We start from the raw sequence: 19,913 nt of genomic DNA, 5'->3' as shown, positions 1-19,913 counted from the left end.
CCTGCATACTGCTGTCATGGAGCTGGGTATAATATTTGAGGCTGGAATAAAGGCTGGCAAAAATATTTAAAAAATTTTTTTTTGAGGGTGGGAGGGGGTTAGTGACCACTGGGGGAGTGAGGGGAGGTCATCCCCGATTCCCTCCGGTGGTCATTTAGGACACATTTTTGTGGCTTGGTCATAAGAAAAAAAGGACCAGGCAAAGGCCAATTTGGGCGACCCTGTGAGAAGGACGCCCATCTTGCAATTTGTGTCGAAAGATGGGTGTCCTCTTTTGAAAATAAGCCTGATAGTGCTACAGAAACACACAATATGTTTTTGTGGAGAATTTGGTGGATACTTTTAATCAAACTTCAGATACAACCGTGTACATTTCAAGTGTAACAAAATTCCCTGTACTTGCTTTCAAACTAGATATTCCCTCACAACACTTGATGGTGGCAAGAAGTGATATATGGATTAGAGACTTTTATTGCTTCTTGTGAAATATACTATTGGGCGTGGTATTGCTGCTGGGTTCCGGCATGACATGTATTGGCTGGTTTTTGAGGGCAGCTTCTCGCATCTTGTAGTACACATACTCGTTTTCTTTGAACATGCGTAGCTCCATCTCAGACTGAATACGCATGGCCTGGTGGGAGAAAACCAAAGGTGGGTCCAAAGGTTAAAGACATAGTCACATATTTATGATTTCAGATTTCTCTATTCTCTAGGTAAAATGGGGAATGAAGGACAAGTCTTGTCAGAGCACAGCACTGTAAGAAAACTGGAGGTCAGCATTTACACAGGCTCTGAGGCAAGTGCAAGTGTCAGTTAACTGTACATTTGGACTGCTTTGCACTAGTGATTGAAGAGGTCATTTTGCTATAGAGTTTAAATACAGCCCAAACTTTAAAAAAAAGAGTTTTTCACTTGGCTTTTTAATTAGCTCTTTCTGGAAGTCCAATTGTGTGAAATGTATTCATTACACGTATAAATACTGTCACGTGTGCAGGTTGTAAGCTGGTGCTCACTAGGGTTACCATATTTGCCCTATGGAAAAAGAGGTCACATGCCCCACCCCTGTTGCACCCCCCACCACACCCCAGTCACACCCTATCCCGCCCATCACACCCACCATGCCCAATGTCACACTCCACCCCACCCCCTGTCAATTTGACCCCCCAAAGAAAGCCAGATTCCCTCTTTCCCCCAAGTATATCCCTTCCCCAATTTTACAGCCTCCCTCCACCCATATGACTCGACTACCCCACCCCTCCCCTCCTGTACCTTATTGTAGTGCCCTGGTGGTCTAGTGGCCTCTTTGGGGCAGGAAAGAGCCCCCTCTTTGCTGCCCGGCATGGCTGTTAACCTCTCTTGCTCCCGTTGCTGATTCAAAATGGCTGCTGAGAATTGAAGCAGTGACCTTGCAAGAGTTGCAAGACTTGCAAGACTTCTGCGGAAGTCTTGCGAGGCTGCTGCCTAAACTCTCAGCAGCCATTTTGAAGCGGTGCCGGGAGCAAGACAGTCTGCAGACGTGCTGGGCAGGAAAAAGGGGGCTCTTTCCTGCCCCGAAGAGGTCACTAGATTACCATGGTACCACACTTAGGTAAAGGAGGGGAGGGGAGAATAGGACTCCCGCCTACCTGTCCACCCGCCAGCCTGCTCATTTGTCCGCAAATCCAGACAAACAGGCAGGCTGGCAAAACCCACCCGGATGCCCGGCCGTGTCCTCAAAAAGAGGACATGTCTGGGTAAAACTGGACGTATGGTAACCCTAGTGCTCACTCCTTCCAAACTATTATGGCTGTTCCCAAAAGACATGTTAATTTCCTAGCATCAAAAAATTCCACGTTCAACGAGCTTTTTGTAAAATATCCTGGAAATTGTGCATGTCCGAAATCCTACCTAGACATCCAATGCAAAATTGAACTTTATAATAAAGACATTAAGGGACCCCCCTTTTTTTTTTTTGCATTAGTGGTAAGGGCTAAAGCTGTGAGGTGAATGCAGGGGGCATGGCCAGCATCTGCCCTGCATTTACCACATAGGGCAGAGATATACTACACAGACAGGGAGTGTGGGGCTAGGAAAAATAATTGCAGAGGAGGCGCAGTCCCCCCCCCCCCCACAGCTTCGTTTTCCCCTCCCACACATTTGATTCCCTCCTCCTAGGGAAGAGACTTTTGGAAATTACCCTCATTATTTGTGTGTGTGTGAGAGATATATGCACACATACAACAGTGTTTAAATATTTAAAAGCATGATGCACAGGGGAGGGGGCAGGGGAGTGGGGATTATTTATTTATTTTATTGCATTTGTATCCCACATTTTTCCACCTATTTGCAGGCTCAATGTGGCTTACAAAAACCTGTTATAGCATTGCCATTCCAGGGTAGCAAATACAAATGGTGTTACAACAAGATCAGGGATGAGAAAAAGATCTATACAGACAGTTATAGGAAGATACCTATCAGAATAGGGTGAAGTGGTGCAGTGTTATGATTAAGTTATGGATTCACATTGTAGGCCTTGTTGAAGAGATTTGTGAAAGTTAGGGACTGAAAGCTAATTGTGGAGGAGGGGAGGTGGCATAAGGCTGAAGGTTTGCCTAAGGCATCCAACATCATTGCACCAGCCCTGCTAAGACTAAGGGTAAAGCTGTTCAAAAAATTATTCACATCTATTTAAAATTCCTCACTGAGCTCCTCTTTTTCTACTTCTCCAGAGTCAGGAGGCTGGAACCAGGGGTGTAACACAGGACAGAGGATGACACAAAGGAAAGTAACCAGAAAACAGGGTTGCCAGCTGGGAAAAATTTTCCCAGCCCGAAACAGCTGTAAACCCGCCCAAAAACTGCCCTGAGCAAATCCCCGTCTTCTGCGTCACCGAACCCCGCCCCCGCGCCACTAACCCCGCCCCCACATCACATAACCCCGCCCCACATCACCTAACCCGCCCCCACGTCACTAACCCTGCCTCCCATGTCACTAGCCCCGCCCCTACGTAATCCCTGACGTCAGCCCCGCCCCTGAAAGGCTTCTATTGGTCCAATTTGGACCAATAGAAGCCCCGGAAAAGCTTCTATTGGACCGAATTGGACCAATAGAAGCCCCGGAAAAAACTGCCGAACTCGCACAGCGGTGACGGGAAAACCGCCCAAAAAACCACATCCCATGGCCGGCGAAATTTTCCCGCCGCCGCTGGTGAAAACCCGCCCAATTGGGCAGTAAAACCGCCCACCTGGCAACCTTGCCAGAAAACCAGGACAGGAAGAAGGGAGGAATACAAGGATTCTGGATCAATGCAAGGAAACAGGATCAGAAACAAGGCAGGAACATAGCAAAACCTCCTGTGACCAGTGCCACCTGCAGTCAGGGGGTAGAAACTCACACATATACAACACTTTTGCTGGTTCTTGTGCCTAATCTAGAAAGACCCACTCCAGAGTTTTGGAAGTAATAAACATCCCCATACTTTAAACCATACAGATTTTGGGCTATAATCACTCACCTCCAAGTCTTTGGTAATAGGATGGGTAGGTCCATGGGTCACCAAAAGTATAGCATAGGCTTTGCATATCATACTATGCCCAACTTCAATGAGACCAGCATGCCAGTGTGTCACTCCTGCCCGCATTACTGCCATCCCTAACTGTGCATTGTTTGGATGATACAGTTTTCTAAAAAAAGAAAGAACAATTGTAAAAACAGTTCTACAAGCATCCTAAAAAAATAAACAGTAAATAACAGAGAAACATACTATAGAATAGTACAGAAGAAAAAGACATAAGGCCCATCTAGTCCTGAAGTTCCCAACCCTTTTTGTTGTGTGGATCCCTTATCTACCTTCAAAAGGCACAGGGACCCCCCCACCCCCACCCCCAATTCACTCCCACCATTTTTCCTGTACCTCTTTCCCTCAGCACCAAGCCTGTTCCCAGTAGCCCTATTTATGCCTCATTCCCTTTCTGTCTCCACCAGTTTCTGTCTCCTTCAACCAGTCCCTCTCTCAGTCTTTCTCTCTCTGTTCCCCTGACTAGTCTCTTTCTCTTCTCCTCCAGTCAGTCCCCACCAGCCTCAATTTATCTCTCTCGCCTTCTCCCAGCCAATAGTCTCTCTCTTAGCCAGTCCTTACCAGTGTCTCTCTCTCTTTTCACCCCAAATCCCAGCATTTTCTCTCTCTCTCTCTCTCTTTCTGTCTCTCCAGCCATTCCTTTCCCTTCAGCTAGTCCTCATCTTTACTCTCCCTCCTTCTTACAAATCTGCTGATGCTGCGCTGATGTTCTGATCTCAGGCCCTGCTTCCAGCCTCCATAGTTGCCTATGATCACACTCCTACTGCTGTCATCACTTGTCCCATCTCCACAACTGATTCTGGGGCCGATGACCAGAAGCAAACGCGGGTGCTAGAGGCCAATAGCGCCGTACTAGCACCCGCGTTTGCTCCCACACGATCAGAGCATGTGAGCACGTGTAATAACACGTTTGCCAGATCTGAATGCTAATGGCATGCAAATGCATGCAAACAAGGGTCTCCTGTATTCCTCCATCATGATCAGTGGGCAGCGCACCAAACAAGGGCACTGCTACCGCTGCAAACCCTACGCCAGCTCGGAGCTGGCGTTAGGGTTTGCCAGCAAGGGAGGAATGAGGGAGACCCACAGAAGAGGTTTGACAGGTCCAGAATTTTCTCCCGGACCTGTCAAACCTAAGCCCGCCCTCCCCAAATACAAGTCCTGGAGGTCTAGTGGACCTCTAGGCCTCCTACCACCAAAACACAAAAACTCTGATGGTCCAGTGGGACCACTAGCTTCTCCCTCCCACCCCTCACATTGAATAAAAATGCCCTGGTGGTCCAGTGGGATCAATATCTATCTATCTAGCCCTCCTTCCCCCCCTCCTCCCCCCCCCCCAGCAGCCTACCTCTCCGTAGTAGTAATAAGTGGAGGAAGGAAGGAATAGCACTCCCTCCCTCCCTCCTCTTTGAGTGCCTTACCAAAATGGTGGCATCTCACCCTGCCCGGTGCATCCTGGGATGTGCTGGGTAGGACTTAACTTCCATACAAGGGAGATATGCACGTAAATACTAATTATTTTATTTATTTATTTATTTATTGCATTTGTATCCCACATTTTCCCACCTTTTTGCGGGTTCAGTGTGGCTTACAATATGAGTTAAATGATGGAAATACAATTTGTTACAGATTGGTTATGGATTACATTGTGCAGAGTTATGCGAGACAATCGAGGTGTCGTTAAGGAATGTAACAATGGAACACAAACATTGAAACGTTGGAAGGAGACAATGGGAGCTTAGGGCGATAATAAGGCATGAAGACATATGGTATATATTTTTCTGTGAGTAAAGGTGTGAGTGATGTGATATTACGGGAATGAGAGTTCAGAAGTTGATGTATGATGCATTAATGAACAGTAAGTATGGACTTTATGTGTTTTGGTTCTTTCCGTAAATTTTTTCAAAAAGATGGGTCTTCAATAATCTGCGGACGGACGTTTGCTCGTGGATCGTTATTGCCAATTAGTGCTCATTATTGTTTGTTAAGCACTGTTATCAATGCTCATTAGCTTGTTAAGCCAATTAAGTTATGTGCGTTGTTATGGAATACGCTTAGATTTTGGCGCAGAAACCTAGAATCCAGCGGTATAGCACTTAGGCTCTGCTTTATAGCATAGTGCCTAGTGCACATTCACACATAACTACCAATTATTGCTGCCTATGATGTACATAAGTGGTACATATGTCTAGGTCAGGGGTTTTCAACCCAGTCCTCAAGGCACACCCTATGCCCCGAGAACTTGGTCTAGGTGCAAATTTATAGAATTGCCTCCATAGTGTACAAAGACAGGTAAGTACCTACTTGTCTTTATAAAATAGGCTTCATATAGATGCCTTAAATGGAGCATTAGCTATGTGCTCCCTTATAAAATTACTTCCAAAATATCTAAGCAGTTAATTTCAACAAAGGTCTTTAATAATCAGTACCTTATTCTTCAATGAACACTTATGAATCAGTCCAGCTGTAATGTCTTGGGTTTTTACCACCCTCATCAGCCTTGGACAGACACTAACACACTGAAGAGGTGCTAATATATTAGATTCGGCAGAAAAAACTGCAACGGTTGAATGAGTACATATTTATTTATTAGGATTTATTTACCGCCTTTTTGAAGGAATTCACTTAAGGCGGTGTACAGTAAGAATAGATCAAACATGAGCAACAGGCAATTACAGCAGTAAAAATATTCAAGTTACAATATAAAGTATGGCATGGTATACTACTTGTTAATTATCACGAGGTCCTTTGGTTTATATTCTACCTATCACTTTTTTTTACCAAAGGGAACAAAATAAAGAGAGCAATCTTGTAGCACGTCCCTTAAATCTATTATATCTTTCAACAACTGTTTATTCTGTTGTACCTTTTTCTTTTTTCTATTTACCAAGCCTCAATGGTGCCCAGCATGGCTATTCCGCGAGGAATACATGCTCATTCTCTTTCTGCCCTTCAGAGCGCCTCCGCTGTTCATTGACCACCCACTATCACTGGTTTGGATTTTACCAATTATACTACTGGCAATGACTACACAATACGTAATAGAACATTATAATTGGTAGTAAAGGGTAAGGCAAAGTTGTAACATAGATGAGTAAGAAAGTAGAAAGAATTAGAAAGTAAGGTGACTGATTTGAAGAAAGTTGCACATGAGGTCAGAGAGATGGTTAAATATCATCTCAGCTAGGGTAGGCGTGGATAAACATGTCCCGCTGCAGTATGTGCAGCCCGAGTCAATCCTTGTGTGTGTGAGTGAGACTAACAAGTTAGTTACTTTTTCCATTAAAGGCTTGGTTGAAGAACCAAGCTTTCACTTGCTTCCTGACGTACAGATAGTCTTATGTTAAGCGGAGCCTTTCAGGCAATACATTCCAGAGTGTGAGGGCTACTCCGGAGAAGGCTCGCTTGCGGGTATCACATTGTGTAATGTCTTTCCAAGAGGGTGTAGTTAGTGAAAGTCCTTGGGAGGACCTTAGTGTCCTTGGCAGTGTGTGGAGGATCATCCTATTCTTCAGATATTCGGGGCCATTTCCTTTCAGGGCCTTGAAGATCAGACATAGAGTTTTAAATTTAGCCCTGTATTGTACTGGTAGCCAATGAAGTGTTTGCAAAAATGGTGTGATGTGGTCACGTCGCTTGCAACCTTCTATGAGTCTTGCTGCTGCATTCTGAATCAACTGGAGCTGGTGCAGGCCCTTTGTAGTCAGACCATTGTATAATGCATTGCAGTAATCCAGTCTTGATGTTACCGTGGCATGCACAACTGGGATAAGATTTACCTTCTCAATGTAAGGAGAGAGGCAGCATAGCTGTCGCAAATAGTAGAAGCAGCTCTTGAAGGTTGCTTGGATTTGGGGAATCAGAGTAAGTGTTGAATCTAACTGTATTCCAAGGTTCCTGACTTGTGATTTGAGGGGGAGTTCATACTTCCCAAAAGGGATTTTGATGTCAGGTATGTATCCACTTGTGTTAGGGACCCAGAGAAGCTCAGTTTTACTTGGGTTCAGGCAAAGTTTGTTGTGTTTAGCCCATTCTTGAATTGATGTTAGACAAGTAATCAGTTTATTCAAGGCTGTAGGTAAGTCAGGTTCAATGGGTATGAGTAGCTGCATATCATCCGCATAGATGAAGAACTGAGTGTCCATTGACCGAATCAGCTCAGCTAGTGGCTTGAAGTAGATATTGAACAGAATAGGTGACAGCATCGATCCTTGTGGTACCCTGCAGGTCAGTGTCCATGGTGGTGATGAGTTGCTGCCAAACATTATGGATTGTTGCCTCTTTGATAGATAGGATCTGAACCAGGCATGTACTGTTCCATTGATACCTGTTTCTGTCAGTCGTGCTAGCAAGATATCATGATCAACAGTGTCAAAAGCTGCTGAGAAATCTAGCAGTACTAACATCGAGGTTTCTGTGAAGATCATCTAGCAGGGATACGAGGACCGTTTCTGTTCCATAACCGGGTCTGAATCCAGATTGACATGGATCTAGCCAGTTTCTCTTTTCTAGTCATTCATTAAGTTCAACACAGACTGTTTGTTCTATGAGTTTCCCTGGAAACGGGATGTTGGATACTGGCCTGTAACTTTCAAGTTTGTCCTGGTCAAGGTTATTTTTCTTCAGCAGAGGGCAAACCACTGCCCTTTTTAATGCTGTTGGTAGTTGCCCATTAGAAAGAGAGGTGTTCACAATTTTTGTGGCGCCTTCTATAAGGCCCATACTTGCCTGCTGCACTGTCTTTGATGGGCAGGGATCGAGGGAGCAGGTAGTTGGTCGAAGGTCTCTTAGGATTTTGTCAAGGCTCTCCTGTCAGTAGGTTAAAAGTGTTCCACTTCAGGCACAGGCAGCTCCTTGTGACTCTGGGCAAGTCACTTAACCCTCCATTGCCCCATGTAAGCCGCATTGAGCCTGCCATGAGTGGGAAAGTGCGGGATACAAATACAACACATTTATTTCCCATCTGTCTCTGTTAGGAGGGGGCGAGTTTGTGCACCCTTGGTTGACTGGTTGGGCACTGGGTGGGATTGCCTGTAAATCCTGGTGGAGACTTTAAATTTTGTTGGCAAAGTATGCAGCAAAATCATTGCAGTTCAGTTTAGACTGGGCAGGCTGGTTTTGTTGTGGGGGTTGCAGTAGGCTGTTTACTATACTGAACAGCTGCTTGGTTGAATTGGCAGCCTGTGCAATGCATTGAGAGAAAGACTGTTTTTTGGTTGCTGTTAAGGCTTGGTGGTAATTTGCCATGTGCTTCCTGCAGTTTAGCCTGTCTTCATCCAGGTGAAATTTGCACCATCTCCTTTCCAGTTTTCGTCCTTTGTGTTTAAGGATCCAAAGTTCTGGAGAAAACCAAGGTGAGCGTTTGTGAGTGTGGATAAGACCTTTTTTAGTGGTGCTGTTTTCTCTAAGGTCTTGGCTAAATGTGTATTCCAGATGTCAACTTGTTTTGATACTGTTGTCTTTTCATCTACATGTGGATAGTCCAAGGCCTCTAGGAAATTCTCAGCAGTCAGATTTTTTTGTCTCTGATCTCCTTCCAAACTCAGGGAGGTGCCATTTGTTTCAGGTGGTCACTTAGGGAGAATTTAATTAGAAAATGGTCTGACCATGATAGGGGTGTTATTTCAATACTGTTATCCCAGAATTCTGGGATATCCACCCTTTTGTAGAATACCAGGTCTAGTATGTGACCCTTTTCATGGGTTGGAGAATTGATCACCTGTGTAAATCCTAATGCTGTCATCGTGTCCAGAAAGGCAACTGTGGTGATATCTGGGGGTTTGATGTGTAGATTGAAGTCTTTCATGATCACCAGCCTAGGGTAATTCAGGGTCACTTGTTGATATAATGATGACAATATTAAAACTCTCAATTGTCATCATATATACACAGACAACAATAACAAAAACATTTACAAACTACAACAAAGGTTTGTCTTTGGTGTGTGCACAAGGGGGGAAAGGGAGGGGAAAGCTGCACTGGCTCCCAATCAAAGAATGGATCATCTCCAAAGTCTGCACTTTCATCCATAAAATTATATACAGCGTAGTCCCAGGATACATGATAGACCTCATAGGTCTACCAATAAGAAACAGAGCCGGCTCATCAAGATCATATCTAAACCTACACTATCCAAATTGCAAAGGACTGAAGTACAAAACAACTCACGCATCCGGCTTCTCCTACATAAGCGCACAACTATGGAATGGCCTCCCAAAAGCGGTGAAAACAATCCATGTCCCAGTGGCGTTCCTGGGGGGGGGGGGGCGGTGGTGTGGTCCGCCCCGGGTGCACGCCGCTGGGGGGGTGCCACGCGCCTGTCTGCTACGTTCTTTCTGTGCTCCCTCTGCCACGGAACAGGTTACTTCCTGTTCCGGGGCAGAGGGAGCATGGAAACGAACGAAGCGGACAGGCGCACGGCACCCCCCCCCCAGCGGCGTGCACCCGGAGGGGGGGTTTCTTCACTGGGGGGGTGTCCTTTTGCCAGGGGGGTCGCGCTGCACCGGGGGGGTGGGGCGCATCGGCAATACGCCCAGGGTGTCAGCCCCCCTAAGAACGCCACTGCCATGACCACCTGAACTTCATGAAATCACTAAAAACCAACCTCTTCAAAAAGGCCTATACCAATGACCCCATGTAAACCTCTTCACCCAGGAACATAACATGACTAATGATCGTTCCGGACATCACGCAATCTTCATCCCTTCCGATCCTCCACATATACCTCATTCGATCTCTATACAACCTGTATTTGTTATCAACCGACTAGACAAACGCCTTTGACAGTATTATATAAGCCACATTGAGCCTGCAAATAGATGGGAAAATGTGGGGTACAAATGCAATAAATAAATAAATAAATAAAATGGGACTTGCTATATCACTTTTCTGTGGTTACATTCAAGGTGGTTTACATATTGTATGCAGTCACTTATTTTTGTATCTGGGGCAATGGAGGGTTAGGTGACTTGCCTAGAATCACAAGGAGTTGCAGTGGGACTTGAACCTAGTTTACCAGGATCAAAGCCTGCTGCACTAACCAGCAGTCTACTCCTCCACTCCACAAAGGGCCACAAAAAGGGATGTATCCCTTTGGTATACCCCTTCATCAAGATCCTAGAGGCATGAAGCCTCTGGAGTTGTGTGTTTCTTTAAACACTTGGATTGTGACATCATCAGATAAGAGACCTGCTTTGCTGGCAAATACGCTTTTCACAGATCCCAAAATCTAATCACCTTACACACACAAATCAGGCTTCTATTCATACACCCCTGAAGCTTTGAAATGCCTGGATGGTGACAACATCAGCTAAATGCCACGGACCTTAGGAGAGCTACAGTGCTTCTGATTTGATGAGGAGGTCTATCTTTCTTCACATGCACAGCACAAACCGTGTAACATCAATTTAAACTTAGATGCCAAAATTCAGAATTATACCAAAGAAAGTAATTTGCAGATACAAACACAGTTGTATTAATGACACTTGCATGATTTACTCTCCCCTGCAAAATTGCTTACTTCCTCCATAGGAAATGTCTGACTTTTATGTCCATGATATAAAATTAGTTTTTCTACATAACACAAATATTTACGATGCACAGCACCTTCTTAATCCTGGTACTAGGCATACACAGTGAACGAAGGCTCTGCATTTTCAGGGATGTATCCACCCCATAATTAAGATGCAAGGCAATGTGTCTTTAGCATCTTTAATTATGTTCTTCCATCAAGATTCAGTTCATCATTGCCACGGGAAACCTGAAAATATTTACAAAATGTCGGATGTTAATCCACTTACAGGAAACCCTCTACCATCTTCCTGGCATACTCTGCTGCTTCTTCAAAGTTCTGCAGGTAAGACAACACCTCAGATGCTAAGCTCATAATCCTCAGCATGTAAATATTAGAATCAGCCAAGACGGGCTCCTGCTTCTTCAGACACTCACGGCAGAGCTTTACCACCTATAGGCCCCAAAGAGGAGAAAAGGTGAGAATATCAGCTGTACAAAAGCCTAGTATCTTATCTTCTACTTAAGTCATGGAGGACCACATTAAAGGAAAACAACCACATGAAGTGGAGGAACACCAGCCCCTACGAACGTTGCAGGAAGGAACAATAGAGTAGGATGGGGGAAATGACATGTCCAATAGAACGAGGGAGTCTTCAAGGTGTATTTAATAAACTCTGTGTCCCGAAGATTTTCAGACTCCCTCGCGTTATCGGACATGGCAGTTCTCCCACCCTTCTCTATTATTCCTGCTGGATCACATTAAAGTGGACACAAACAGAGCAGATCAATCGGTAGTATAGTTCAAAGCTTTATTATAAAATAATCGCCCGACACAGACTGTGTTTCGCCCAAAAGGGCTGCTTCAGGGGCTTGAAAATGAGGCAAGCTAAAGCAAAAACAGCAGGGCAAAAAAACCCAGCAATTTGACTTCCTCCAGGATGAGATCAATAAATGCGCTCCAAGGAGTGACATCATATGGTCATGCTCATCAAATGCTGGAAACATTAAGGGGCATGAATCTGTGTGGAGGGAAATTTTATAAAAGGCAGTTAATGTGTGACAGATATGCACCTAAGTAAGGCTTATTTTCAAAAGGGAACTTAGGCACATATATGCTTTTAAAATTACTCCTCGGGAAGTTGCCACACAAAGCTATGCTTGCTCTGAAGCACTACCTTCTCATTTTATTGTATATGCTTGCATGAATATTTTTAAAAAATATGTGCATAACTGCAATCCACCCAAACCTACCCCTTAAAAATGCCTCTGCTCAGGTCAGAGAAATGTACATGTATACAGAGTGTATATGCATAAGGTTAAGCCCTAGGAATTTTGTAAATAGAGATTTGTAAATTATTCCCTTAGTGGTGAAGACGTTAAAAACTGAGTAACTGCATTTACATTCCCCTTCCATGTGTGAATGTACAGAATATGAGTAAGTGTACACTTGCATGCATAAGTGTTGACTAATGCTTATGCATTATTCTGCAAGGGTATATATAAGTGGCATACCCCCTATTTCTATATATACTAGCCGTTAAGCCCGTTAAAATGGGCGAGATTTCCAGCTACCCTCCTCGCCGCCGCTCCCTCCCCCCTCCGTGCCGGACCCCCTGCACTGACCTGACAGCGCCTCTCACCTCCGTGTGAAAGCACTGCAGGCAGCAGCAGATCACTCTGCTGCTGCCTGCAGCGCTTCCACATGGAGGTGAGAGGCGCTGTCAGGTCAGTGCAGGGGGCCCGATACGGAGGAGGGCGGGAGCGGTGGTGGGGATGGGGGGGAGGGTGGAGGTTGGTGCGTGCGATGTTCGTTTCCAGGCGGCAGCGTCCGACACTGATCTCGACTCCGTTTCCCTCTCTGTTCCGCCCTCTGACGTCATCACGTCTTGACGCAAGGGCAGGTCAGAGAGGGAAGTCTCTACTGCGCATTTGCAGGTGAGTCGGTCACCTGCCGTTTATATGTTTGATGGTGCTCAAAATTGCGTGTGCAAATTTGTGCATGCAATTTATTTGAACAACGACCCAATTACCACCAATAATTGGGTGCTAGCAATCAATTATTGGAGCTAATTGGCACTAATTTGAATTTATGTGCACATTTTTGTAGTCGGTATTCTATAAAGATGTATGCGTAAAATTTACACATGTATCCAAAAAGGGGCTGTGGCCATGGGAGGGGCATTGGCAGGTCAGGGATGCTCCTAGAATTTGCACAGTGTTAAAGAATAAGGCAGATCCATGCCTAATTTAGGGAGTCTTTTACAAAAGCACGCTAGCATCTGTAGTGCGGGCTAAAAATTCACGTGCGCTAAATGCTAAGATGCCCATCTCTCTATAAAATAATTTCTCAGTCTGTGTCCCTGGATGGCTGGCTGGCTGGGTTCGTAACCGTATGCAAATTAGCTATACGTCATCGACTACGTAATCAGCTCGCCTCCAGCCTTACCTTCCCTCTCAGTGTCCCACTCTCGCAGAAAGAGGAAATTACATCACAGGAGGGCGGGACACTGAGAGGGAAGGAAAGGGAATACTGGATGCGAGCCAAGTCACAGAGTCTTTGACGCTACTGACTAAACACCATTTTGCTAAAGTGGATCGCTATGATCACTTCCTGAATTGCATCATTTTGAAAACAGGGATCAACCAGTTTTTACAGCATCTTGCAGTAACACCTGTCAATAATAGTAATAATTTTTTTTAATAATAGTACATTTATTTTTGGGTTATTTGGAGAAATGTTGAGGGTTCTGTTTTTTTTCTGGACACTGCGTACATGGGTGGAGAATGGGTGAGGCTTCCACTTATACATGTACTTACAGAATACTGTAAGCGATACATGTTTCTGCTGCATTTCATTCATTCATTCATTCATTCATTCATTCATTCATTTCCCTTCCTATACATCCTTACTAACTGGCAGACCAGGGCAGTGTACAGAAATAAAAAATTACAAATAAATAGCAGGAAAGGAACTACAATCTTGGATAGGAAAGAAGTTTCATACATTCAAACAAAGTCAAGATAAAAGGAAAAAGGGAGGTAGGTAGGTAGATAGATAGGCAAGTAGGTCATCATACATGGGAAAGGGGAAGTAATAGAAGGGGGAAAAGGGGAAAGGGCAAACCCTGACATATGGACATCACACCTCTATGCAGGACGAAAAGCTAGGTTTTCAAAGCAATCTTAAATTGTTTTAGTGATGCTGCTGCATGAATAGTTAGAGGCATTGAATTCCGAAGGAACGGTGAAGTGAACAAGAAAGCTCTGTGTCTGGTGGATTCAAGAGTAGCCTGTTTTGGGCCTGGGAGAAACAGGTGATGATTATTCAAGGATCAAAGAACATAAGGTGGGGAATAGGGGATTGTTAAAGAAGATAAGTATTCAGGTAGATCTACCTGAAACGCCTTAACAAGTGAGGATTTGTGTCTTATGAGGCTGCAGTTCAGTGGCGTAGGAAGGGGGCGGTGGGGCGGTCCGCCCCGGGTGCACGCCGCTGGGGGGTGTCGGCTCCGCTGGTTCACTGCTCTCTCTGCCCCGGAACAGGCTACTTCCTGTTCCAGGGCAGAGAGAGCAGGGAACCAGCGGAGCCGACGCAGCTCCCAGCGACGTGCACTCGGGGTGGAGCGGCCCTCCTGCCCGCCCCCTTTGGTAAGAATGCGCTCCGGAGGGGGGGGTGCACGCTCTGGGGGTGTGTGTGTGTGTGTGCGTGTGACGAGGGGGGGGGGTGCACCGTGCTGCACCCAGGGGGGGTGCGCAGCGGCGAACCGCCCTGGGTGTCAGCCACCCTCGCTACGGCACTGCTGCAGTTACACAACTCTATGCTTTATTTTCTTTTTCATAGAGGGGGCTTCTTTTCCTTCTGCTTCTCCATTTCCAATGCTATTTTGAACAAGTATATGATATACTGAGCTGTCTGGTCAACATAGCACTAGAAAAGGAAATGTAGCTTTTTCAGAGTAAGATAAAAGTGTGTGCAGCCTATTATATTCCTATGGGCTTCCTAGTACTTAACATATGCTTATTGTGGAGGAGTAGCCTAATGGTTAGTGCAGTGGGCTTTGATCCTGGTGTACTGGGTTTCGTTCCCACTACAGCTCCTTGTGACTCTGGGCTAGTCACTTAATGGATCCTTTAATAAGGTGCGTTAGCGTTTTTAGCTTGCATTAAAAATCAGCTGGCGCTAAACACTGAGACGCCCATAGGAATATAATGGGCATCTCAGAATTTAGCGCCAGCTCATTTTTAGCTCGAGCTAAAAATGCTAGCGCATCTTAGTAAAAGATCCCCTTAACCCTCCTTTGCCCCAGGTACAAAATAAGTCCAGATGTTATATACTTTATGACGAGTCTTTCTTTGGTGTCTCTATGTCCCAGAAACACCAAAGAAAGACTCGTTATAATGTATATATCACATTCATTGTTGATTTAATCATGAATTGATAATGAGAGTGACTGTTGGGTAGACTGGATGGACCGGTCAGGTCTTTATCTGCTGTCACTTACTATGTTACTATGGGCCCCTTTTACTAAGTGGCGGTAAGCCCAACGCGGGCTTACTGCTAGCTAAACTGGAAGTACCATTGGGCTATTGCAGCAGCCCGGTGGTGCTTCCCACCCCTAACGAGCCATCATATCCAGCGGATAACCGTAATCGCCGGTTACCGCCAGGTTAGCGTGGAAGCCCTTACTGCCATCTCAATGGGTGGCAGTAAGGGCTCCCCCCCCCGAAATGGCTGCATGGCAAGTGCTTTACTTGCTGCATGGCCATTTCCTGCAGGAAAGAGAGACTTCTCTTTTACCCCCTGTGGTAAAAGTGGGCCTCGGCGTGCATGAAAAGCACATGTCAACACCAGCGCAGGTCCCCTGTTGCCACAGCTTGGTAAAAGGGGCCCTATGTTACTATGTAAGTACCTGTATATAATATGTAAACCACTTTGACTGTAACCACACAAAGGCTGTATATCAAGTCCCATTCCCTTTCCCCCTCTTGCCATCTGAGAAGTGAATGTTTCTCCTTTATTTATGAAAAGGAGAGCCATTCAAATATTAGAGAAGAAAGACATGGAAACATGGCTGGAGTTGATATTCAGCAGTACTTATCTGGGTAGGGGCAGCTCTTATCCGAATAAGTGCCACTCGCTGGATCCAGCCACTGATTTTCATCAGCATCATCCAAAAATTGCCACAGAAAACCTTTACTGAGTGCCCAGTCCTCAGGCAGAGCCAAGGTAGGGCCAGACGTTATCTAGGTCCTGCTGATATCCAGCACCGATACCCTAATAACTATCTGAACAAAATAGGGCAGCTATCTGGGCACCGCCCGGTGCTGATTATCCAGGTAGAAATGTGAATGCTGACCACTGTGTTTTAAATATATGAGGGTCTGTTTTTGCAGGTTTGGAATTTTTTTTTTGTTCAATATATGTTTATTAATTTGAAATAAAAACAACAAAATCACATAATGTATATTAGCAAGAAGAATTACAACACATTCTAACTTTTGGCATAACAAATATGCTAATCGACTCATAACATACCATGTTTGAAACCCCTTTCCATTCCCTCAACCTAGCCGCCTCCCTCCCCTCCCCAAAGCAACTAAAAAAATACAAAGAGAATTGACCAGTCAGTACCACAGTCTTAAAGGCTCATCCTACTCTACTACCCTCCCCTCACCCCTAAGCATTTGGTCCAAATGGGTCCATTCCTCATCCTTTGGGTCATGGCAATGCTTCCTGCGATCCGTAAGCCTTTCGAACTCCACTACTAATGTTAACTGCAAAGTCCAATCTTCCAGAGTAGACCAGTAGCTTGTTTCCAATGTGCTGTAATCTCACATTTTGCCGAGGAAAGGCTCATCTTTTCCAGCCTGCACTGCCATTTCTAGTCCTGTGTCACTCCTATACCCAATAGACACAATTTGGGGCAGCCCTGAATGGGAAATCTCAAGCCCTTAATAGACATTGGACTACTGCACCTCAAAACTGTTGTATCTTAGTACATGAACACCAGATGTGGAAAAAAGTGCCCTTCTCAATACTGCATCTCCAGCATACATCTGTGGCTGTGGTCAGGTACATAGCTTTTAAAATTGCTGGTGTCAGGTACCCTCGGGATACAGCCTTATAAGCATTTTCTTTTATCAGTACACACATGGATGCCTTCCACTCCCCCATAATCAATTCTCCTCCCAAAGCTCTCTCCCACAGCGTCATAAACTTATATGGTTTAAACCAGTGATTTTCGAGCTTTTTCATCTTGTGGCATACTGATAAGATGCAAAACGTTTTCAAGGTACACCATCAATTTTTTAAAGAAATATATTTTATCGTTTAACAAACGAGTATTAGGATTGTGTTTAAAGTTCAATAATTAAATTTCTAATCATTGTGTTATCTTTATAGTTTATTTATTTATTGGTGCTTATATCCCATATGATCTGAATGTTAATTATAAAACAAATAAGACTAGAAATGCAAAGAACATATTTTTACAAGTATGAAAGCACATAAACAGTCAGATTTTGAAAAGAGCAAACAACTAAAGATATCATAAGATTTGCTGTTTGGTTCATTGTTTAACAATGCAAACATTTTTTTTAAAAAGGAATGTCTTGAGAAATTTGCAAAATATTAGATAGTTAGTAATCCTTTTTATCTCACTAGGGATGGTGTTCCACCTTTTTGAACCTGTATGTGAGAAATCTCTGTTCAATATAGATTTATATCTGATGTTTTTATAGCTAGGAAAAAGTACTATGAGATAGTTTCTTGATCTAGTAAGATGTATTGAAGGTAGGTAAATATATCAGCTTCATCATATAATCTTGGCTGATGCCATAGATAATTTTGTAGATGAATGTACATTTTTAAAGATGATTCTGGCTTTGATTGGTAGCCATTGTAATTTAGATAATAGTTGAACATTTTTATTGAAGACATAAGCTAGAAAAAGGGCAACAATATAATTCAAAGATAATGAAATTAGCGCAAATAATATGTATTCAAAAACATCAATTTTTAAAGCAAATACCACCCCTCCCTCCTAACACAGTGCTGATGGTGATCACATCCTTTCACTGCATCCAATCTGTATGTCTGTAGGCCTACATTCCTTTATAATAGACTTCCAGCTGGCACACATTTATAGAGCTAACCCCATAATGGCAAAATAATGAGATCATACCAAATAGACACAATCTGAATGTCTGGCTAAAATATGTGATGAGAACTAGCAAACTATCACAGGAACACACACATCAAACCCAAGGGCTCACTATAATTGAGCCAGTTAACATTGTATGGCCAAGTTAAAGTAGATGTAGCATGAAGGTTCTATTAACTTTCTTATAGTATTGGGGTACACAAACTGGGGAATTTAACCTGTCTGTTTTTTTCCCTCACCTTTTTTCCTGTAGTGGTCAGCATCAGTGGTTGGCGATGATGGCAATAGGGGCCAGCAATTCAGACAGCCTGCTCGTGCCAACCCGAGCCCTGTCTCTGACGCTTTCCACCTATGCGGAAGTGGGAAGTTATGTCAAAGAGAAGACTTGGGGGTAGGCACTAGCAGGCTGTCTGAATTGCTGCCCGCTACCAACAACTGCTACACAGAAGAAATCTTATAATTCGAAATCGCTGGCTGGGCACTGGACAGGAGTGGCAGAAAACTCCCACAGCATACCAATGTGTCACAGCACACTGGTTAAAAAACACTGTTTTGAACTCTTTGCCCCTCAGGAACTTGTAAATAATTGACAACTGTTGTTTAAATTTCCCCAGAGCTAACCACAAGTTTTCAAAATGCTCAGTTTTATTCGCGTCATCCCTCAAATAGCCTTTGGATATCACATAAAGTTTAACCTTGCAAATAAGGAAAAAGATCTCAAGGTTCCAAATGATATTGTTCCCGCAGCTCCTCTAACATTAACACTTCACCAGCATCCAATAGCTGTCTAAATCGTGTCAAAATCTTATTTGGTCACAATGAGCAAAAGAGCCCCAACTCTGTGGTTCCAAAAAATAGGTTCAACTTGAACAGGTACTAACAAAGATACTTTAGCTTTTTGCCCATGACTGGCCCTCACCAAGCTCCAAACCCTGAAAAGATGCCTCGTAAAAGGACTGGAAAGCAGAGGAGTATCTGGACTCCGGCGGTAGGGGGGGCCAGAGCCAGAGGGAGGGGGCACATTTTAGCCCCCCCGGTGCCACCGACCCCCCCACTGCCACCACCACCACCGACCCCCCGCCGCCATTGAAAGACCCCCCCGCCATTGCCAGACCCCCCACCACCAACGACTCGCTCCACTCCCCCCTCCCGCCGCCAACCTTCCCCCGCTGCCGTCGCTTACCTTTGCTGGCGGGGGACCCCAACCCCCCGCCAGCCGAGGTCCTCGCTTCCGTTGCAGGCTGCAAGTTGCAAAGCTTCCTGCTCTTCTGAGTCTGATGTCCTGCACGTACAATGCGCAGGACGTTAGACTCAGTTTCAAATTTTGAGTCTGACGTCCTGCATGTTGTACGTGCAGGATGTCAGACTCAGAAGAACAGGAAGCTTTGCAACTTGCAGTCTGCAACGGAAGCGAGGACCTCGGCTGGCGGGGGTTGCTGGAAAGTAGTGAGGCTTTGCCAACATTGAAATTAGGTTTGGAGTAAAATATCTGATATCCTTCACTTGTCAACTACTACCTCCTTGAAATTTATTATCTGGAAATCAGTTATCCTACCTGAAATATCTGCTGAATCAGACAAATTTCTATTTGAATTTCTAATATCTGTTGCCTTTAAACTCATTAATCATTGGAAGGATAACTAACCTCTTTCTTTCCAAATGTGGTGGAATTGGGTTATATT

The 19,913-nt window shown here is 44.5% G+C and overlaps 1 protein-coding gene across 2 annotated transcripts in view; it reads right to left on the bottom strand.

Moving 5' to 3' along the window:
* Positions 1–321: 321 nt before the first annotated feature.
* The window catches only part of SMYD1 (SET and MYND domain containing 1), a 90,014-nt gene continuing 70,422 nt past the window's right edge, over positions 322–19,913 (bottom strand). For both annotated transcript variants that reach the window (XM_030192569.1, XM_030192570.1), the window contains 3 exons: positions 11,356–11,519; positions 3,494–3,662; positions 322–631 (listed from right to left, as the gene is read on the bottom strand). In XM_030192569.1, coding sequence (XP_030048429.1) covers positions 470–631; positions 3,494–3,662; positions 11,356–11,519 — 495 coding nt within the window. In that variant the 3' untranslated portion in view covers positions 322–469. The remainder of the gene's footprint in view (positions 632–3,493; positions 3,663–11,355; positions 11,520–19,913) is intronic.

The sequence above is a fragment of the Microcaecilia unicolor genome, chromosome 2, assembly GCF_901765095.1.
Source record: "Microcaecilia unicolor chromosome 2, aMicUni1.1, whole genome shotgun sequence".
Classification (NCBI taxonomy): Eukaryota; Metazoa; Chordata; class Amphibia; order Gymnophiona; family Siphonopidae; genus Microcaecilia; species Microcaecilia unicolor.
This window is presented reverse-complemented; position numbering and strand designations above follow the sequence as displayed.